The 21,398-nt window shown below is 31.7% G+C and overlaps 1 protein-coding gene across 1 annotated transcript; it reads right to left on the bottom strand.

The window, feature by feature from the left end:
• Positions 1-294: 294 nt before the first annotated feature.
• LOC142524125 (thioredoxin-like protein YLS8) lies at positions 295-2,836 on the bottom strand. Its single transcript, XM_075627892.1, has 2 exons — positions 2,603-2,836; positions 295-957 (listed from the first exon to the last, which is right to left on the bottom strand). The coding sequence occupies exons 1-2, from the start codon at positions 2,720-2,722 to the stop codon at positions 649-651; spliced, it is 429 nt and encodes a 142-aa protein (XP_075484007.1). The 5' UTR covers positions 2,723-2,836; the 3' UTR covers positions 295-648.
• Between the last annotated feature and the right edge of the window lie 18,562 nt (positions 2,837-21,398).

The raw sequence follows: 21,398 nt of genomic DNA, 5'->3' as shown, positions 1-21,398 counted from the left end.
ACAAAAAAGACGGGAAACAAAACATTGAAGACCTTTACTAAGTTATTACCACCAAACCAATAACATATCTTAGAGAACATATTTTTGAAAATATTGAAAATGAAACCAAATATTACCTACCGCATCCCCAAGCAGGACCAATACCTTGTCCAAGTTTGATTTTGGGACTTGGAACCTACTTATGCATGATAAACCCATCCACATTTTTATTCAAATTCAAGTCATGCTCATAGGACTTAACCAGGTAATACCACCAGTTGATAAATGCTTCCAACTGATATACCCATACAAGCATTAACAAAATGTGATTATAGATTCCAGACCAAGTATAAAGATCCTGTCTTCATGCTTCCACGCGAATCACATGTACGTTGAAATTACACGTTCACCCACACATAGAAAACATATCATTCATCAACATACATAACAAGGAGAAACATTTTTGGGCTTTTTGGGATGATATCTGAAACGAGCTAAAATAGAATCCATTAAACATAATTGGTTTGAGCAATATGACTAGCAATCAGTCAACAAAGCAGAAGTCAAGGGTTTAGTCACTTGGAGAGGATGGCCACAATGCAACACGCTGCAAATCTAAATCTCAACCAGATGACTGACATGGCTATGGCAGAAACTTGACCATAATTCTCAATAACGATATTTGGTGGAGTAATCTTTTGGAGCAATGACAAGACCACGGCCCTTCCTAGCACCACAATAAACGGTCTCAACAATGTCGATGAACTCTTGCTTATCCTTTAGAGCCCAGTTGATCTTATTGTTGTTTCCAGTGCCAAGGTCTATCATAATGTGCTTGTTCCTAAAAAAGAACATGACAGTGGACGGGTCATACAACTCATACATTGTGTTGAAATCAGGCACCTCCGAGATATTTACCAAGTAAATGACAGAAAAATTCTTTATCGTCTCAGCAACTGAAGCCAGCACTTCATCCATCTGGGAAGTGTAATGACACAACAAATGAGAAGAGCTAAAACCATCAATCCAACCAGAAATGTAAACGAGTCCAGCAGATAAATTTCACAGGTTCGAGCTTGAGCTGCTAAAAAACTTGAGATCAAGTTCATCGAGCTCAACTCAAAGACTCAAGTTCAAGCTCGCAAATTAGCTCACATGATCATATCATGATAATGAGATCACTGGTTTGGACACTAACATGCTCATGGGCTTTAAATATAAATTAATTAACTTTTTTATATCATAATATTGAATTACATATGCAAATATTAACATAAGAAAAATATATTTATTTTTCTATATTAAAATTTAGAAAAATAATTTAAACTAGTGAACTAGCTCACAAACTTTTTAACGATTGAGCTCATCAAAAAGCTCAAACTATTGAGCTCGAGCAAAAAAGATAAAGTTTGATTAGAGCACATGAAGAATGGGATTGATAGACTTGAATTGGATTGATAGACTTATGGGCTGGGTCGAGTCTCCTCAACCACCACGTCTTAAGTGCAATAAAAAAATGAAGTTATGTTTTGCTTGGATTGATAGATTCGAAATTATGGATTTAAAATTCTTCAAGGATGCATTTAAAGAGATGAATTTGAAATTCATGGATTTCGATTATAGTTATATTGTTAACAATTAAATAATAAATGAAATCTTAAATTCATACCTTATTTATACATTAATTACACAAAATTGAATGAATTTCGAACGCCTCCATTATTGGGTGAACTTGAAATTCATCATAATTAACATGAAACACTATATACCCATGCACGAGGTGAATTTGAAGTTTATGATCATACTTCTTTTAAAATAAAACATTACATTTGAATATGTTTCAAATCCATCAATCTAAATGTAATCTAACTTTTTTTATCGTCAAGTGAATTCTAAATGTTATCGATATTAAGTAAAGTAATTTCAACACTGAACAATAATTGTGGTGGATTGTAAGTCTCTTTATTGTCAATTGAAATCTATTAACCAAATCAAACTTATCAATCTAATTACAACTTTAAATGATAGGGATGATAGGGTTATCAAGCCTGATAAACTAGACATAACATTAATTGAGGGGCACATATACTATCAATCAAACTTCAAGTTATGATACACAAAACTTGACTTTCATCTCATAAAAGGCAAATCTTGTCTTAGTTTGGAAACTATAAGTACATCTAGTACACTAAATTTTTAAATGAAATTTTTTGCATCACAAATGGGGGCAAATGCTCTCCTCCCTGGGTTACTTTAGCCACTCCCACTCCCACTCCCAAAACCAATAATAAACCTCCAATAGTAGTAATGCAGCAGAAATCGAACTTTTAATGTAACCAGTTGAATCTAATCTTGGCTAAGCTAAAAAAATATTCACGTAATAAACCAGAAGAATCAATAAACAGTTTTAAATCAAAATCCAACAACTCAACCAAGCTAGATTGATTCCAATCACTAAACCCTAAGTTATGCAATTACACAGCTCAATAGCTAAACACGATTCCAATTAGATACACACAACACTCACCACCGGGTAAATCGAACGGAAATTTCTCAACGTTAAACTACTCTGAATAATAACATAGATGCGAGTGTATCAGAATACAAGATCACGATAAATCACCTGCATACAGGTTTCATCCCAATCGTGGCCAAAACGTATGATCACCAGGCGTTCCTCCTCGGCGAGGATAGCCTGATCCACGGCCCATCCGGAGTGAAGGTGCGGCAGCAAATACGACATCGTTTGGAAGTTTCCTGAACCTTTACTCTTCGCATGTTTTTGCACCTAAGACTTATCCTGGCCAGTGAATTTAGCTTCCGGCCTTTTGATTTTCGTGAAGCCTCTGGAAGATTCTTATTTACAATTGAGATTCTCTCCTGAAATTCTGTGGGGACCTACTTATACTATTTAATTTTTTTTATTATAATTTGTAATATTAATTTATGGATAATGTTAAAAATTAATGATGTAATTAATAAATTTTTTTATGGGATGATGATCATTTTTGAAAATTAATTTATTTAGTTAGATTAAGGACGAGCAACTGATTTGAAATAACAGAAATTTTTGTTAACCGACCGAAATTTCATAAAAATAAAAGGCAAAAACTTGTGTGAGACGGTCTCACGGGTCGTATTTTATGAGACGAATTTCTTATTTGGGTTATCCATGAAAAAGTATTACTTTTTATGTTAAGAATATTACTTTTTATTGTGAATATCGGTAGGATTGATCCGTCTCACAGATAAAGATTCGTGAGATCGTCTCACTCAAAATAAAATCGGTTATTTCTAACTAAAATTTGAATTAAATTTATATGAAAAAATCGCCTTATTTACATTGCAATTCAAGCATGGAGCAGACTAAAATGCAACGAGGATGAGTTGATTCACACTATCTTTGGCTTTCCAATAAGCCATTATAACTCATATAGAAAAAATCGAAGACCCTCAATGAACTAACTGAAAAAGAAAGAGAGAAATCGTTCCTTTCTTTGTTGCCCATGGCTCATCGGTTAAGAGCCAAGATAACAGAAAAGAGATATCGATCGGTTCCTCTTTACAGGCTTAATAGAGTTGTGATCTAGGGCCTATAACAAAGCCCAAAGGCAACAATTTAGACTTGTTTTATGGCCCGATAAAAAATTAAATTGTATAACCAATTTAACCGAGCTTTTAAAAATATTACAATCGAATCGAATTTTCGAAATAATTTGGTTTAACCGAACTTTTGATCACTCCTAAGTGAGAATAGGGTAGTATTACCAATCAAAAAATGGTGATACGAAAAGATCAAGTTAGTACTAAAAACATATTCTTTATATAATAATATAAATAGTCTATTTCATTGCAATTTATTTTGCTTGTATATATAGTTGTGCGATTAAATGATAAATCACTTTTGTGGATCTGTTACCTTTCATTATCTGCTTCTTGGGCTATGTTATATATAGATCTAGCTTCTTTTTTTCCGCAAGTCCACAAAATAATTTATGTATACATGTTTTAGGATTTACATTTCTTTTAAGTTGCATTTGGATTAAATAATTTAGATTTGAGATGAGGATTTTTGAGATGACTTCATGTTGTGATGAATTTGAAATCTATTACAATGTCTCGAAAAATAAATGTTTGAGATTTTAAATTCATCGTCGAATGGATTTTCTCAAACAATCAGCAAACTTATTATTATGGACTTGGAATCTCTATATTCAACCGGAAGGTGAATTTGTCGACATATTTTGGAGGGGTAAGAATTGTTTATTTTTTTTGGTAAATTGCTCAGAAACCCTCTAAAGCAAAAAAAAAAAAATGTGCTTTCAATACCTATGTCAGAAAAAATGTGTTTGAATTTCATGGGATCATAGATGAAAATATGTATAAAACATTAAAGTATGATATTAATATATGATATTTGAGTATAAATTATTTCAGATATGATATTAATATATGATATTTGAGCATTCAAACATGTAACATATATTTGTATTAATGACACATTCGTCTTTTCTGATGAAAATCGGTAAAAATATTGATGATAATCATATATGACATTTGAGAATCAAATGTTTTAGATCTTACCCATGTACCACCCTTATTGTTAGGATCAGTTAAAAAGGGTGTTTGGAAGAGGATGTTGAATAAACACTTTGGATTTTTAAACTCTTTTTCGAATATGAATTATTTTTTTGAGAAACTGATCATGAAATATTATATGTCTATATCGATCAGTTAACTAATATTATTGCAGAATTAAACTGAAAGATAGATTGAATATTTTGGCTAGGGTACTGTGAAAACTAATGAACAAAAACAATGCACGATGATTTTATGGATGTTCAGAGACTTCAAATGCTCCTACGTCACCTCTTCTATCTCAAGGATAGGTATTGACTAAAAGATTTTTATTAATTACTATGAATCTGTAATAACACACTTCATTTTGGACTTAAATACTGTTTAACTGAAACTCTTAATTTTTCTTACAAAACTTATCAGTTGATAACTGAATAGCTCAAATGAATAGCCTGAATGCTACAAATATATCAATGAATTGTGAGCTAGAGATTGCGATTTGCAAACTGAATAGAAACTTGAAAGTAAATCGCAAATGACTGAAAAACTGATTATCTTTTTGTTCGTTACTGACTGTTGTGTTTCACTAACTCGATCTTTTACCTCTTCACAACTGAACTCCTCAACTATTGTTGGAATATTATAAGTTTTAGAGTTTGACAAATTAATCTGTAAAAAACTGAAGAATCTAACTGATCGAACAATCGGGTAATCGTAACTGCAAACTCCGTTTGAGCTGAACTGGAAAAACCTTATCAACTGAAGTATTCGCAACTGATAGGACATCAATTCGAACTGATATTGTCCAGCTGAACTGATTGGTTGATCAGTTGACCACGTCATCAGTTGAAGTATCAGTACACAGACTGACAGGTCGTACCAAAGAAGAACATATGAATCAGAACAGAACAGTGTGAATACCTCGTACTACTGTTTTATAAAGTAACTAGACGACGATTCAATGGATATTTGTCATTTAATGCATTCAATACGACCATTGAGATCGAATACCATATATAGCTGATCGAATCAGTTGAAGAAGGTTGGTGAAACACACGAAACAATCAAGCTACAATCTTCAATCAGTTGCGATACATTTCTCAAGTATTTTCTCAGTTTATAGATCACATACTCAAAATATAAATTCATTGTATTTAACAGTAGCATTCAGGCTACAAATTAGAGCGTTTCAGTTTATCACTGTAAAAGAGTTGTTAGACTAAGAGTTTCAATTTGGCAGTGTGTAAGGCCAGCTGAAGTGGATTATTACAATCTGTTGTAATATATCAAACTCTTTTAGTGAAATCCTATCCTCGTGATAGAAATGGTGACGTTGGAGCATTTGAAGTCTCTGAATATCCATAAAAATACGTGTGTTCATTTCAATTATACTTTCAGTTTTACATTATACTATCCTTCAGTATTCAATCTATATTTCAGTCTAATTCCGTAATTTTATCAGTTGAAAGATATATATCGACAAACAAGATTTTAGGATCAGCTTCCGGCCTTTTGATTTTCGTGAAGCATCTGGAAGATTCTTATTTACAATTGAGATTCTCTCTTGAAATTCTGTGGGGCCTACTTATACTATTTAATTTTTTTTATTATAATTTGTAATATTAATTTATGGATAATGTTAAAAATTAATGATGTAATTAATAAATTTTTTTATGGGATGATGATCATTTTTGAAAATTAATTTATTTAGTTAGATTAAGGACGAGCAACTGATTTGAAATAACAGAAATTTTTGTTAACCGACCGAAATTTCATAAAAATAAAAGGCAAAAACTTGTGTGAGACGGTCTCACGGGTCGTATTTTATGAGACGAATTTCTTATTTGGGTTATCCATGAAAAAGTATTACTTTTTATGTTAAGAATATTACTTTTTTATTGTTAATATCGGTAGGATTGATCCGTCTCACAGATAAAGACTCGTGAGATCGTCTCACTCAAAATAAAATCGGTTATTTCTAACTAAAATTTGAATTAAATTTATATGAAAAAATCGCCTTATTTACATTGCAATTCAAGCATGGAGCAGACTAAAATGCAACGAGGATGAGTTGATTCACACTATCTTTGGCTTTCCAATAAGCCATTATAACTCATATAGAAAAAATCGAAGACCCTCAATGAACTAACTGGAAAAGAAAGAGAGAAATCGTTCCTTTCTTTGTTGCCCATGGCTCATCGGTTAAGAGCCAAGATAACAGAAAAGAGATATCGATCGGTTCCTCTTTACAGGCTTAATAGAGTTGTGATCTAGGGCCTATAACAAAGCCCAAAGGCAACAATTTAGACTTGTTTTATGGCCCGATAAAAAATTAAATTGAATAACCAATTTAACCGAGCTTTTAAAAATATTACAATCGAATCGAATTTTCGAAATAATTTGGTTTAACCGAACTTTTGATCACTCCTAAGTGAGAATAGGGTAGTATTACCAATCAAAAAATGGTGATACGAAAAGATCAAGTTAGTACTAAAAACATATTCTTTATATAATAATATAAATAGTCTATTTCATTGCAATTTATTTTGCTTGTATATATAGTTGTGCGATTAAATGATAAATCACTTTTGTGGATCTGTTACCTTTCATTATCTGCTTCTTGGGCTATGTTATATATAGATCTAGCTTCTTTTTTTCCGCAAGTCCACAAAATAATTTATGTATACATGTTTTAGGATTTACATTTCTTTTAAGTTGCATTTGGATTAAATAATTTAGATTTGAGATGAGGATTTTTGAGATGACTTCATGTTGTGATGAATTTGAAATCTATTACAATGTCTCGAAAAATAAATGTTTGAGATTTTAAATTCATCGTCGAATGGATTTTCTCAAACAATCAGCAAACTTATTATTATGGACTTGGAATCTCTATATTCAACCGGAAGGTGAATTTGTCGACATATTTTGGAGGGGTAAGAATTGTTTATTTTTTTTGGTAAATTGCTCAGAAACCCTCTAAAGCAAAAAAAAAAAAATGTGCTTTCAATACCTATGTCAGAAAAAATGTGTTTGAATTTCATGGGATCATAGATGAAAATATGTATAAAACATTAAAGTATGATATTAATATATGATATTTGAGTATAAATTATTTCAGATATGATATTAATATATGATATTTGAGCATTCAAACATGTAACATATATTTGTATTAATGACACATTCGTCTTTTCTGATGAAAATCGGTAAAAATATTGATGATAATCATATATGACATTTGAGAATCAAATGTTTTAGATCTTACCCATGTACCACCCTTATTGTTAGGATCAGTTAAAAAGGGTGTTTGGAAGAGGATGTTGAATAAACACTTTGGATTTTTAAACTCTTTTTCGAATATGAATTATTTTTTTGAGAAACTGATCATGAAATATTATATGTCTATATCGATCAGTTAACTAATATTATTGCAGAATTAAACTGAAAGATAGATTGAATATTTTGGCTAGGGTACTGTGAAAACTAATGAACAAAAACAATGCACGATGATTTTATGGATGTTCAGAGACTTCAAATGCTCCTACGTCACCTCTTCTATCTCAAGGATAGGTATTGACTAAAAGATTTTTATTAATTACTATGAATCTGTAATAACACACTTCATTTTGGACTTAAATACTGTTTAACTGAAACTCTTAATTTTTCTTACAAAACTTATCAGTTGATAACTAAATAGCTCAAATGAATAGCCTGAATGCTACAAATATATCAATGAATTGTGAGCTAGAGATTGCGATTTGCAAACTGAATAGAAACTTGAAAGTAAATCGCAAATGACTGAAAAACTGATTATCTTTTTGTTCGTTACTGACTGTTGTGTTTCACTAACTCGATCTTTTACCTCTTCACAACTGAACTCCTCAACTATTGTTGGAATATTATAAGTTTTAGAGTTTGACAAATTAATCTGTAAAAAACTGAAGAATCTAACTGATCGAACAATCGGGTAATCGTAACTGCAAACTCCGTTTGAGCTGAACTGGAAAAACCTTATCAACTGAAGTATTCGCAACTGATAGGACATCAATTCGAACTGATATTGTCCAGCTGAACTGATTGGTTGATCAGTTGACCACGTCATCAGTTGAAGTATCAGTACACAGACTGACAGGTCGTACCAAAGAAGAACATATGAATCAGAACAGAACAGTGTGAATACCTCGTACTACTGTTTTATAAAGTAACTAGACGACGATTCAATGGATATTTGTCATTTAATGCATTCAATACGACCATTGAGATCGAATACCATATATAGCTGATCGAATCAGTTGAAGAAGGTTGGTGAAACACACGAAACAATCAAGCTACAATCTTCAATCAGTTGCGATACATTTCTCAAGTATTTTCTCAGTTTATAGATCACATACTCAAAATATAAATTCATTGTATTTAACAGTAGCATTCAGGCTACAAATTAGAGCGTTTCAGTTTATCACTGTAAAAGAGTTGTTAGACTAAGAGTTTCAATTTGGCAGTGTGTAAGGCCAGCTGAAGTGGATTATTACAATCTGTTGTAATATATCAAACTCTTTTAGTGAAATCCTATCCTCGTGATAGAAATGGTGACGTTGGAGCATTTGAAGTCTCTGAATATCCATAAAAATACGTGTGTTCATTTCAATTATACTTTCAGTTTTACATTATACTATCCTTCAGTATTCAATCTATATTTCAGTCTAATTCCGCAATTTTATCAGTTGAAAGATATATATCGACAAACAAGATTTTAGGATCAGCTTCCGGCCTTTTGATTTTCGTGAAGCCTCTGGAAGATTCTTATTTACAATTGAGATTCTCTCCTGAAATTCTGTGGGGCCTACTTATACTATTTAATTTTTTTATTATAATTTGTAATATTAATTTATGGATAATGTTAAAAATTAATGATGTAATTAATAAATTTTTTTATGGGATGATGATCATTTTTGAAAATTAATTTATTTAGTTAGATTAAGGACGAGCAACTGATTTGAAATAACAGAAATTTTTGTTAACCGACCGAAATTTCATAAAAATAAAAGGCAAAAACTTGTGTGAGACGGTCTCACGGGTCGTATTTTATGAGACGAATTTCTTATTTGGGTTATCCATGAAAAAGTATTACTTTTTATGTTAAGAATATTACTTTTTTATTGTGAATATCGGTAGGATTGATCCGTCTCACAGATAAAGACTCGTGAGATCGTCTCACTCAAAATAAAATCGGTTATTTCTAACTAAAATTTGAATTAAATTTATATGAAAAAATCGCCTTATTTACATTGCAATTCAAGCATGGAGCAGACTAAAATGCAACGAGGATGAGTTGATTCACACTATCTTTGGCTTTCCAATAAGCCATCATAACTCATATAGAAAAAATCGAAGACCCTCAATGAACTAACTGGAAAAGAAAGAGAGAAATCGTTCCTTTCTTTGTTGCCCATGGCTCATCGGTTAAGAGCCAAGATAACAGAAAAGAGATATCGATCGGTTCCTCTTTACAGGCTTAATAGAGTTGTGATCTAGGGCCTATAACAAAGCCCAAAGGCAACAATTTAGACTTGTTTTATGGCCCGATAAAAAATTAAATTGTATAACCAATTTAACCGAGCTTTTAAAAATATTACAATCGAATCGAATTTTCGAAATAATTTGGTTTAACCGAACTTTTGATCACTCCTAAGTGAGAATAGGGTAGTATTACCAATCAAAAAATGGTGATACGAAAAGATCAAGTTAGTACTAAAAACATATTCTTTATATAATAATATAAATAGTCTATTTCATTGCAATTTATTTTGCTTGTATATATAGTTGTGCGATTAAATGATAAATCACTTTTGTGGATCTGTTACCTTTCATTATCTGCTTCTTGGGCTATGTTATATATAGATCTAGCTTCTTTTTTTCCGCAAGTCCACAAAATAATTTATGTATACATGTTTTAGGATTTACATTTCTTTTAAGTTGCATTTGGATTAAATAGTTTAGATTTGAGATGAGGATTTTTGAGATGACTTCATGTTGTGATGAATTTGAAATCTATTACAATGTCTCGAAAAATAAATGTTTGAGATTTTAAATTCATCGTCGACTGGATTTTCTCAAACAATCAGCAAACTTATTATTATGGACTTGGAATCTCTATATTCAACCGGAAGGTGAATTTGTCGACATATTTTGGAGGGGTAAGAATTGTTTATTTTTTTTGGTAAATTGCTCAGAAACCCTCTAAAGCAAAAAAAAAAAAAATGTGCTTTCAATACCTATGTCAGAAAAAATGTGTTTGAATTTCATGGGATCATAGATGAAAATATGTATAAAACATTAAAGTATGATATTAATATATGATATTTGAGTATAAATTATTTCAGATATGATATTAATATATGATATTTGAGCATTCAAACATGTAACATATATTTGTATTAATGACACATTCGTCTTTTCTGATGAAAATCGGTAAAAATATTGATGATAATCATATATGACATTTGAGAATCAAATGTTTTAGATCTTACCCATGTACCACCCTTATTGTTAGGATCAGTTAAAAAGGGTGTTTGGAAGAGGATGTTGAATAAACACTTTGGATTTTTAAACTCTTTTTCGAATATGAATTATTTTTTTGAGAAACTGATCATGAAATATTATATGTCTATATCGATCAGTTAACTAATATTATTGCAGAATTAAACTGAAAGATAGATTGAATATTTTGGCTAGGGTACTGTGAAAACTAATGAACAAAAACAATGCACGATGATTTTATGGATGTTCAGAGACTTCAAATGCTCCTACGTCACCTCTTCTATCTCAAGGATAGGCATTGACTAAAAGATTTTTATTAATTACTATGAATCTGTAATAACACACTTCATTTTGGACTTAAATACTGTTTAACTGAAACTCTTAATTTTTCTTACAAAACTTTTCAGTTGATAACTGAATAGCTCAAATGAATAGCCTGAATGCTACAAATATATCAATGAATTGTGAGCTAGAGATTGCGATTTGCAAACTGAATAGAAACTTGAAAGTAAATCGCAAATGACTGAAAAACTGATTATCTTTTTGTTCGTTACTGACTGTTGTGTTTCACTAACTCGATCTTTTACCTCTTCACAACTGAACTCCTCAACTATTGTTGGAATATTATAAGTTTTAGAGTTTGACAAATTAATCTGTAAAAAACTGAAGAATCTAACTGATCGAACAATCGGGTAATTGTAACTGCAAACTCCGTTTGAGCTGAACTGGAAAAACCTTATCAACTGAAGTATTCGCAACTGATAGGACATCAATTCGAACTGATATTGTCCAGCTGAACTGATTGGTTGATCGGTTGACCACGTCATCAGTTGAAGTATCAGTACACAGACTGACAGGTCGTACCAAAGAAGAACATATGAATCAGAACAGAACAGTGTGAATACCTCGTACTACTGTTTTATAAAGTAACTAGACGACGATTCAATGGATATTTGTCATTTAATGCATTCAATACGACCATTGAGATCGAATACCATATATAGCTGATCGAATCAGTTGAAGAAGGTTGGTGAAACACACGAAACAATCAAGCTACAATCTTCAATCAGTTGCGATACATTTCTCAAGTATTTTCTCAGTTTATAGATCACATACTCAAAATATAAATTCATTGTATTTAACAGTAGCATTCAGGCTACAAATTAGAGCGTTTCAGTTTATCACTGTAAAAGAGTTGTTAGACTAAGAGTTTCAATTTGGCAGTGTGTAAGGCCAGCTGAAGTGGATTATTACAATCTGTTGTAATATATCAAACTCTTTTAGTGAAATCCTATCCTCGTGATAGAAATGGTGACGTTGGAGCATTTGAAGTCTCTGAATATCCATAAAAATACGTGTGTTCATTTCAATTATACTTTCAGTTTTACATTATACTATCCTTCAGTATTCAATCTATATTTCAGTCTAATTCCGCAATTTTATCAGTTGAAAGATATATATCGACAAACAAGATTTTAGGATCAGCTTCCGGCCTTTTGATTTTCGTGAAGCCTCTGGAAGATTCTTATTTACAATTGAGATTCTCTCCTGAAATTCTGTGGGGCCTACTTATACTATTTAATTTTTTTTATTATAATTTGTAATATTAATTTATGGATAATGTTAAAAATTAATGATGTAATTAATAAATTTTTTTATGGGATGATGATCATTTTTGAAAATTAATTTATTTAGTTAGATTAAGGACGAGCAACTGATTTGAAATAACAGAAATTTTTGTTAACCGACCGAAATTTCATAAAAATAAAAGGCAAAAACTTGTGTGAGACGGTCTCACGGGTCGTATTTTATGAGACGAATTTCTTATTTGGGTTATCCATGAAAAAGTATTACTTTTTATGTTAAGAATATTACTTTTTTATTGTGAATATCGGTAGGATTGATCCGTCTCACAGATAAAGACTCGTGAGATCGTCTCACTCAAAATAAAATCGGTTATTTCTAACTAAAATTTGAATTAAATTTATATGAAAAAATCGCCTTATTTACATTGCAATTCAAGCATGGAGCAGACTAAAATGCAACGAGGATGAGTTGATTCACACTATCTTTGGCTTTCCAATAAGCCATTATAACTCATATAGAAAAAATCGAAGACCCTCAATGAACTAACTGGAAAAGAAAGAGAGAAATCGTTCCTTTCTTTGTTGCCCATGGCTCATCGGTTAAGAGCCAAGATAACAGAAAAGAGATATCGATCGGTTCCTCTTTACAGGCTTAATAGAGTTGTGATCTAGGGCCTATAACAAAGCCCAAAGGCAACAATTTAGACTTGTTTTATGGCCCGATAAAAAATTAAATTGTATAACCAATTTAACCGAGCTTTTAAAAATATTACAATCGAATCGAATTTTCGAAATAATTTGGTTTAACCGAACTTTTGATCACTCCTAAGTGAGAATAGGGTAGTATTACCAATCAAAAAATGGTGATACGAAAAGATCAAGTTAGTACTAAAAACATATTCTTTATATAATAATATAAATAGTCTATTTCATTGCAATTTATTTTGCTTGTATATATAGTTGTGCGATTAAATGATAAATCACTTTTGTGGATCTGTTACCTTTCATTATCTGCTTCTTGGGCTATGTTATATATAGATCTAGCTTCTTTTTTTCCGCAAGTCCACAAAATAATTTATGTATACATGTTTTAGGATTTACATTTCTTTTAAGTTGCATTTGGATTAAATAATTTAGATTTGAGATGAGGATTTTGAGATGACTTCATGTTGTGATGAATTTGAAATCTATTACAATGTCTCGAAAAATAAATGTTTGAGATTTTAAATTCATCGTCGACTGGATTTTCTCAAACAATCAGCAAACTTATTATTATGGACTTGGAATCTCTATATTCAACCGGAAGGTGAATTTGTCGACATATTTTGGAGGGGTAAGAATTGTTTATTTTTTTTGGTAAATTGCTCAGAAACCCTCTAAAGCAAAAAAAAAAAAAAAAATGTGCTTTCAATACCTATGTCAGAAAAAATGTGTTTGAATTTCATGGGATCATAGATGAAAATATGTATAAAACATTAAAGTATGATATTAATATATGATATTTGAGTATAAATTATTTCAGATATGATATTAATATATGATATTTGAGCATTCAAACATGTAACATATATTTGTATTAATGACACATTCGTCTTTTCTGATGAAAATCGGTAAAAATATTGATGATAATCATATATGACATTTGAGAATCAAATGTTTTAGATCTTACCCATGTACCACCCTTATTGTTAGGATCAGTTAAAAAGGGTGTTTGGAAGAGGATGTTGAATAAACACTTTGGATTTTTAAACTCTTTTTCGAATATGAATTATTTTTTTGAGAAACTGATCATGAAATATTATATGTCTATATCGATCAGTTAACTAATATTATTGCAGAATTAAACTGAAAGATAGATTGAATATTTTGGCTAGGGTACTGTGAAAACTAATGAACAAAAACAATGCACGATGATTTTATGGATGTTCAGAGACTTCAAATGCTCCTACGTCACCTCTTCTATCTCAAGGATAGGTATTGACTAAAAGATTTTTATTAATTACTATGAATCTGTAATAACACACTTCATTTTGGACTTAAATACTGTTTAACTGAAACTCTTAATTTTTCTTACAAAACTTATCAGTTGATAACTGAATAGCTCAAATGAATAGCCTGAATGCTACAAATATATCAATGAATTGTGAGCTAGAGATTGCGATTTGCAAACTGAATAGAAACTTGAAAGTAAATCGCAAATGACTGAAAAACTGATTATCTTTTTGTTCGTTACTGACTGTTGTGTTTCACTAACTCGATCTTTTACCTCTTCACAACTGAACTCCTCAACTATTGTTGGAATATTATAAGTTTTAGAGTTTGACAAATTAATCTGTAAAAAACTGAAGAATCTAACTGATCGAACAATCGGGTAATCGTAACTGCAAACTCCGTTTGAGCTGAACTGGAAAAACCTTATCAACTGAAGTATTCGCAACTGATAGGACATCAATTCGAACTGATATTGTCCAGCTGAACTGATTGGTTGATCGGTTGACCACGTCATCAGTTGAAGTATCAGTACACAGACTGACAGGTCGTACCAAAGAAGAACATATGAATCAGAACAGAACAGTGTGAATACCTCGTACTACTGTTTTATAAAGTAACTAGACGACGATTCAATGGATATTTGTCATTTAATGCATTCAATACGACCATTGAGATCGAATACCATATATAGCTGATCGAATCAGTTGAAGAAGGTTGGTGAAACACACGAAACAATCAAGCTACAATCTTCAATCAGTTGCGATACATTTCTCAAGTATTTTCTCAGTTTATAGATCACATACTCAAAATATAAATTCATTGTATTTAACAGTAGCATTCAGGCTACAAATTAGAGCGTTTCAGTTTATCACTGTAAAAGAGTTGTTAGACTAAGAGTTTCAATTTGGCAGTGTGTAAGGCCAGCTGAAGTGGATTATTACAATCTGTTGTAATATATCAAACTCTTTTAGTGAAATCCTATCCTCGTGATAGAAATGGTGACGTTGGAGCATTTGAAGTCTCTGAATATCCATAAAAATACGTGTGTTCATTTCAATTATACTTTCAGTTTTACATTATACTATCCTTCAGTATTCAATCTATATTTCAGTCTAATTCCGCAATTTTATCAGTTGAAAGATATATATCGACAAACAAGATTTTAGGATCAGCTTCCGGCCTTTTGATTTTCGTGAAGCCTCTGGAAGATTCTTATTTACAATTGAGATTCTCTCCTGAAATTCTGTGGGGCCTACTTATACAATTTAATTTTTTTTATTATAATTTGTAATATTAATTTATGGATAATGTTAAAAATTAATGATGTAATTAATAAATTTTTTTATGGGATGATGATCATTTTTGAAAATTAATTTATTTAGTTAGATTAAGGACGAGCAACTGATTTGAAATAACAGAAATTTTTGTTAACCGACCGAAATTTCATAAAAATAAAAGGCAAATACTTGTGTGAGACGGTCTCACGGGTCGTATTTTATGAGACGAATTTCTTATTTGTGTTATCCATGAAAAAGTATTACTTTTTATCTTAAGAGTATTACTTTTTATTGTGAATATCGGTAGGATTGATCCGTCTCACAGATAAAGATTCGTGAGATCGTCTCACTCAAAATAAAATCGGTTATTTCTAACTAAAATTTGAATTAAATATATGAAAAAATCGCCTTATTTACATTGCAATTCAAGCATGGAGCAGACTAAAATGCAACGAGGATGAGTTGATTCACACTATCTTTGGCTTTCCAATAAGCCATTATAACTCATATAGAAAAAATCGAAGACCCTCAATGAACTAACTGGAAAAGAAAGAGAGAAATCGTTCCTTTCTTTGTTGCCCATGGCTCATCGGTTAAGAGCCAAGATAACAGAAAAGAGATATCGATCGGTTCCTCTTTACAGGCTTAATAGAGTTGTGATCTAGGGCCTATAACAAAGCCCAAAGGCAACAATTTAGACTTGTTTTATGGCCCGATAAAAAATTAAATTGTATAACCAATTTAACCGAGCTTTTAAAAATATTACGACCGAATCGAATTTTCGAAATAATTTGGTTTAACCGAACTTTTGATCACTCCTAAGTGAGAATAGGGTAGTATTACCATTCAAAAAATGGTGATACGAAAAGATCAAGTTAGTACTAAAAACATATTCTTTATATAATAATATAAATAGTCTATTTCATTGCAATTTATTTTGCTTGTATATATAGTTGTGCGATTAAATGATAAATCACTTTTGTGGATCTGTTACCTTTCATTATCTGCTTCTTGGGCTATGTTATATATAGATCTAGCTTCTTTTTTTCCGCAAGTCCACAAAATAATTTATGTATACATGTTTTAGGATTTACATTTCTTTTAAGTTGCATTTGGATTAAATAATTTAGATTTGAAATGACTTCATGTTGTGATGAATTTGAAATCTATTACAATGTCTCGAAAAATAAATGTTTGAGATTTTAAATTCATCGTCGAATGGATTTTCTCAAACAATCAGCAAACTTATTATTATGGACTTGGAATCTCTATATTCAACCGGAAGGTGAATTTGTCGACATATTTTGGAGGGGTAAGAATTGTTTATTTTTTTTGGTAAATTGCTCAGAAACCCTCTAAAGCAAAAAAAAAAAATGTGCTTTCAATACCTATGTCAGAAAAAATGTGTTTGAATTTCATGGGATCATAGATGAAAATATGTATAAAACATTAAAGTATGATATTAATATATGATATTTGAGTATAAATTATTTCAGATATGATATTAATATATGATATTTGAGCATTCAAACATGTAACATATATTTGTATTAATGACACATTCGTCTTTTCTGATGAAAATCGGTAAAAATATTGATGATAATCATATATGACATTTGAGAATCAAATGTTTTAGATCTTACCCATGTACCACCCTTATTGTTAGGATCAGTTAAAAAGGGTGTTTGGAAGAGGATGTTGAATAAACACTTTGGATTTTTAAACTCTTTTTCGAATATGAATTATTTTTTTGAGAAACTGATCATGAAATATTATATGTCTATATCGATCAGTTAACTAATATTATTGCAGAATTAAACTGAAAGATAGATTGAATATTTTGGCTAGGGTACTGTGAAAACTAATGAACAAAAACAATGCACGATGATTTTATGGATGTTCAGAGACTTCAAATGCTCCTACGTCACCTCTTCTATCTCAAGGATAGGTATTGACTAAAAGATTTTTATTAATTACTATGAATCTGTAATAACACACTTCATTTTGGACTTAAATACTGTTTAACTGAAACTCTTAATTTTTCTTACAAAACTTATCAGTTGATAACTGAATAGCTCAAATGAATAGCCTGAATGCTACAAATATATCAATGAATTGTGAGCTAGAGATTGCGATTTGCAAACTGAATAGAAACTTGAAAGTAAATCGCAAATGACTGAAAAACTGATTATCTTGTTGTTCGTTACTGACTGTTGTGTTTCACTAACTCGATCTTTTACCTCTTCACAACTGAACTCCTCAACTATTGTTGGAATATTATAAGTTTTAGAGTTTGACAAATTAATCTGTAAAAAACTGAAGAATCTAACTGATCGAACAATCGGGTAATCGTAACTGCAAACTCCGTTTGAGCTGAACTGGAAAAACCTTATCATCTGAAGTATTCGCAACTGATAGGACATCAATTCGAACTGATATTGTCCAGCTGAACTGATTGGTTGATCGGTTGACCACGTCATCAGTTGAAGTATCAGTACACAGACTGACAGGTCGTACCAAAGAAGAACATATGAATCAGAACAGAACAGTGTGAATACCTCGTACTACTGTTTTATAAAGTAACTAGACGACGATTCAATGGATATTTGTCATTTAATGCATTCAATACGACCATTGAGATCGAATACCATATATAGCTGATCGAATCAGTTGAAGAAGGTTGGTGAAACACACGAAACAATCAAGCTACAATCTTCAATCAGTTGCGATACATTTCTCAAGTATTTTCTCAGTTTATAGATCACATACTCAAAATATAAATTCATTGTATTTAACAGTAGCATTCAGGCTACAAATTAGAGCGTTTCAGTTTATCACTGTAAAAGAGTTGTTAGACTAAGAGTTTCAATTTGGCAGTGTGTAAGGCCAGCTGAAGTGGATTATTACAATCTGTTGTAATATATCAAACTCTTTTAGTGAAATCCTATCCTCGTGATAGAAATGGTGACGTTGGAGCATTTGAAGTCTCTGAATATCCATAAAAATACGTGTGTTCATTTCAATTATACTTTCAGTTTTACATTATACTATCCTTCAGTATTCAATCTATATTTCAGTCTAATTCCGCAATTTTATCAGTTGAAAAATTTATATCGACAAACAAGATTTTAGGATCAGCTTCTCAAAAAACTGATTCATATTTGAAAAATGAATAAAAAAATCCTAAGTGTTTATTCAACCCCCTTTCTAAACACTTAAACTCCTAACCGATCCTATGAAGTGGTATCAGAGCGATTAATATTGTCTTGAATATTTTCAAATGCTCAAACTGATATCTTCATTCAACGAGATTCCCATTTTCTCCAGGGAAGAGTTTGATGATTGGAAGATCGGAATGCAGGCTCATCTTGCTGCTCAGGATGATGACATGTGGTATATCATAACAGATGGCCCATGAAGATCATGAAATCCAACACAGCTGTTGATCTCACTGATGGAGACCCACATCAAATAGAGAAGCCACGAGATGAGTGGACCTCAGAAGATAAGAGAAATGCTAACTTGAACAATGTTGCTAAAGACATATTGTATTGAAAGGGGATCGATTAAGGTGCCCTTTAGCGCAACGGAAGTTTCAAAAATTTGTTTTTCGACAAGAAAACCGAGCACCTCAACCACTATAGTGTGTAGCAAATACGAAAAACACGAAATGTCATACATAGGGTGTTTTTAAGAAAATATACCTATCAATCTTAAAAGATTGATGTTGGCTCCAACTTAGTTGTATACAACTAAGCTTTTGATGGCAAGACAATCTTCAAGCTCTCCTTGTTCCAAAATTAGGCCCACCACCAACTAACTAGAACCCCTTTTATTTTGCACTAGAAAAATAAGAGGATTTTTCTTTGAGAAGAGTATTGTTTTCTCAACAAATTGAAGAACAAAATTTGGGAGAATTTTTTTTGTGAAGTTTCGGCCACCACTAGTGTAGGAGAGAAGGGGAATGACCTTGAAAAAGTGATAAAGGTGCATGAGCATGCCATGCAATTTTTTAATGAAAAAGTATTCCCCAACTCTTCACCTCCCAAGCATGCTTTTGACTTGGGTTTGTAACAATTACAAGGCCCATGGACTTTTATTTAAATGTCCCAAACATATTTGAGTCCATTGATTTTAATCAAGCCTACTAGTTTAATAATTATTTCTAATTGGGCTCTACAAGGCCCAATGTTATTTAATTAATCCAACACTTGAATTAATTTAATTATTTGAACTCTACTAGGTCCACTAGTGTTTAATTAATTCAACACTTGAATTAATTTAATTTAGTCCATAATAATGTTTATTAAAGTCACAATTTTCAAATACATTATTTGTTTGGCCAACTTTTAATTTTGGAACACTTCCTCAAATTAAAAGTTACATTCTCCTTATATAAGTCATACTTCTATTTTATTTACGCTTATAAACTCTTTTATAAGCCGTTCAACACATTGAACTATTTTACTTCTCAATGGGATCTAGAAAGCTAGCACTTGTGTGGCCCTCAATGGTTCATTGATACAACTAGCCGTGGGTTCACATCTCTATGTGATTCGGACTAAACATGTCCTTATACGAGCATACCATAGTTGCTCCATTCTTAATTATCAACTCCTTGATAACAAGAACGTCAGAATTCAAGTCTGATAGTACCCAACCAATCATGTTAAACGCCTAGCAGCATTGCTTACATGATTCCCTAGGTATCAAATGATAGTGTCTGCAAGAACCATTCTATTATGGTTAGCGTACAGTACGGTCCCTTCAACTCATATATCCCGACCGATTCGACAACCATTGGTATATCGAGAGTTGTCAATGAATCGATACTATGTGTCATGTCGTAGTTGCATCGATGATGTAATTTATGAAACCCCTTTCATAATTACCACCATACTCTGATCAGAGATTTCATACTACATATACATATGATCACATAGGATATCCATACTCGAAGGTAAGCGGTGAATCCCCGACTACAATGCATCGACTCTTATTTGTTTCGACAAAACACCCAACCTTGCCACCTGATGACCCCATGAGAGTCGGTAAACAAGTCAAAGTGTAATGCCAGCACATAGAGTCTCAATGTTGTCCCGGGTCATAAGGACTAATGGTTTACAACCATAAACTAGGACGTTTCCACTCGATAAGTGAGAACCACTTGGAAAGTCCTTTATGGAGGGTTGTTCAGTGAACTCTAAGAGGCACCTATCTGCATGTTTGGACATCACAATGACCCCTACCAATGAAACATGCTACTCACATCGTAGATACTAGTCTCGAACTCAAGCGGCCTATATCCTTCTTAGCGACGGCTGAATCAACTAGGAACTATTTAGATATACAGTATTCCAAATATGAGTTTCATGATACTCATCATATGAGCATCTCATATTCTTCCTACTATTTGTATATTCAAGGGCTTTATCTATGCAACTAG

Source organism: Primulina tabacum, chromosome 14 (genome assembly GCF_025594145.1).
Source record: "Primulina tabacum isolate GXHZ01 chromosome 14, ASM2559414v2, whole genome shotgun sequence".
In the NCBI taxonomy this organism is placed as follows: domain Eukaryota; kingdom Viridiplantae; phylum Streptophyta; class Magnoliopsida; order Lamiales; family Gesneriaceae; genus Primulina; species Primulina tabacum.
The sequence above is the reverse complement of the archived record's forward strand: the minus strand, read 5'-3'. Positions and strand labels throughout refer to the sequence as shown.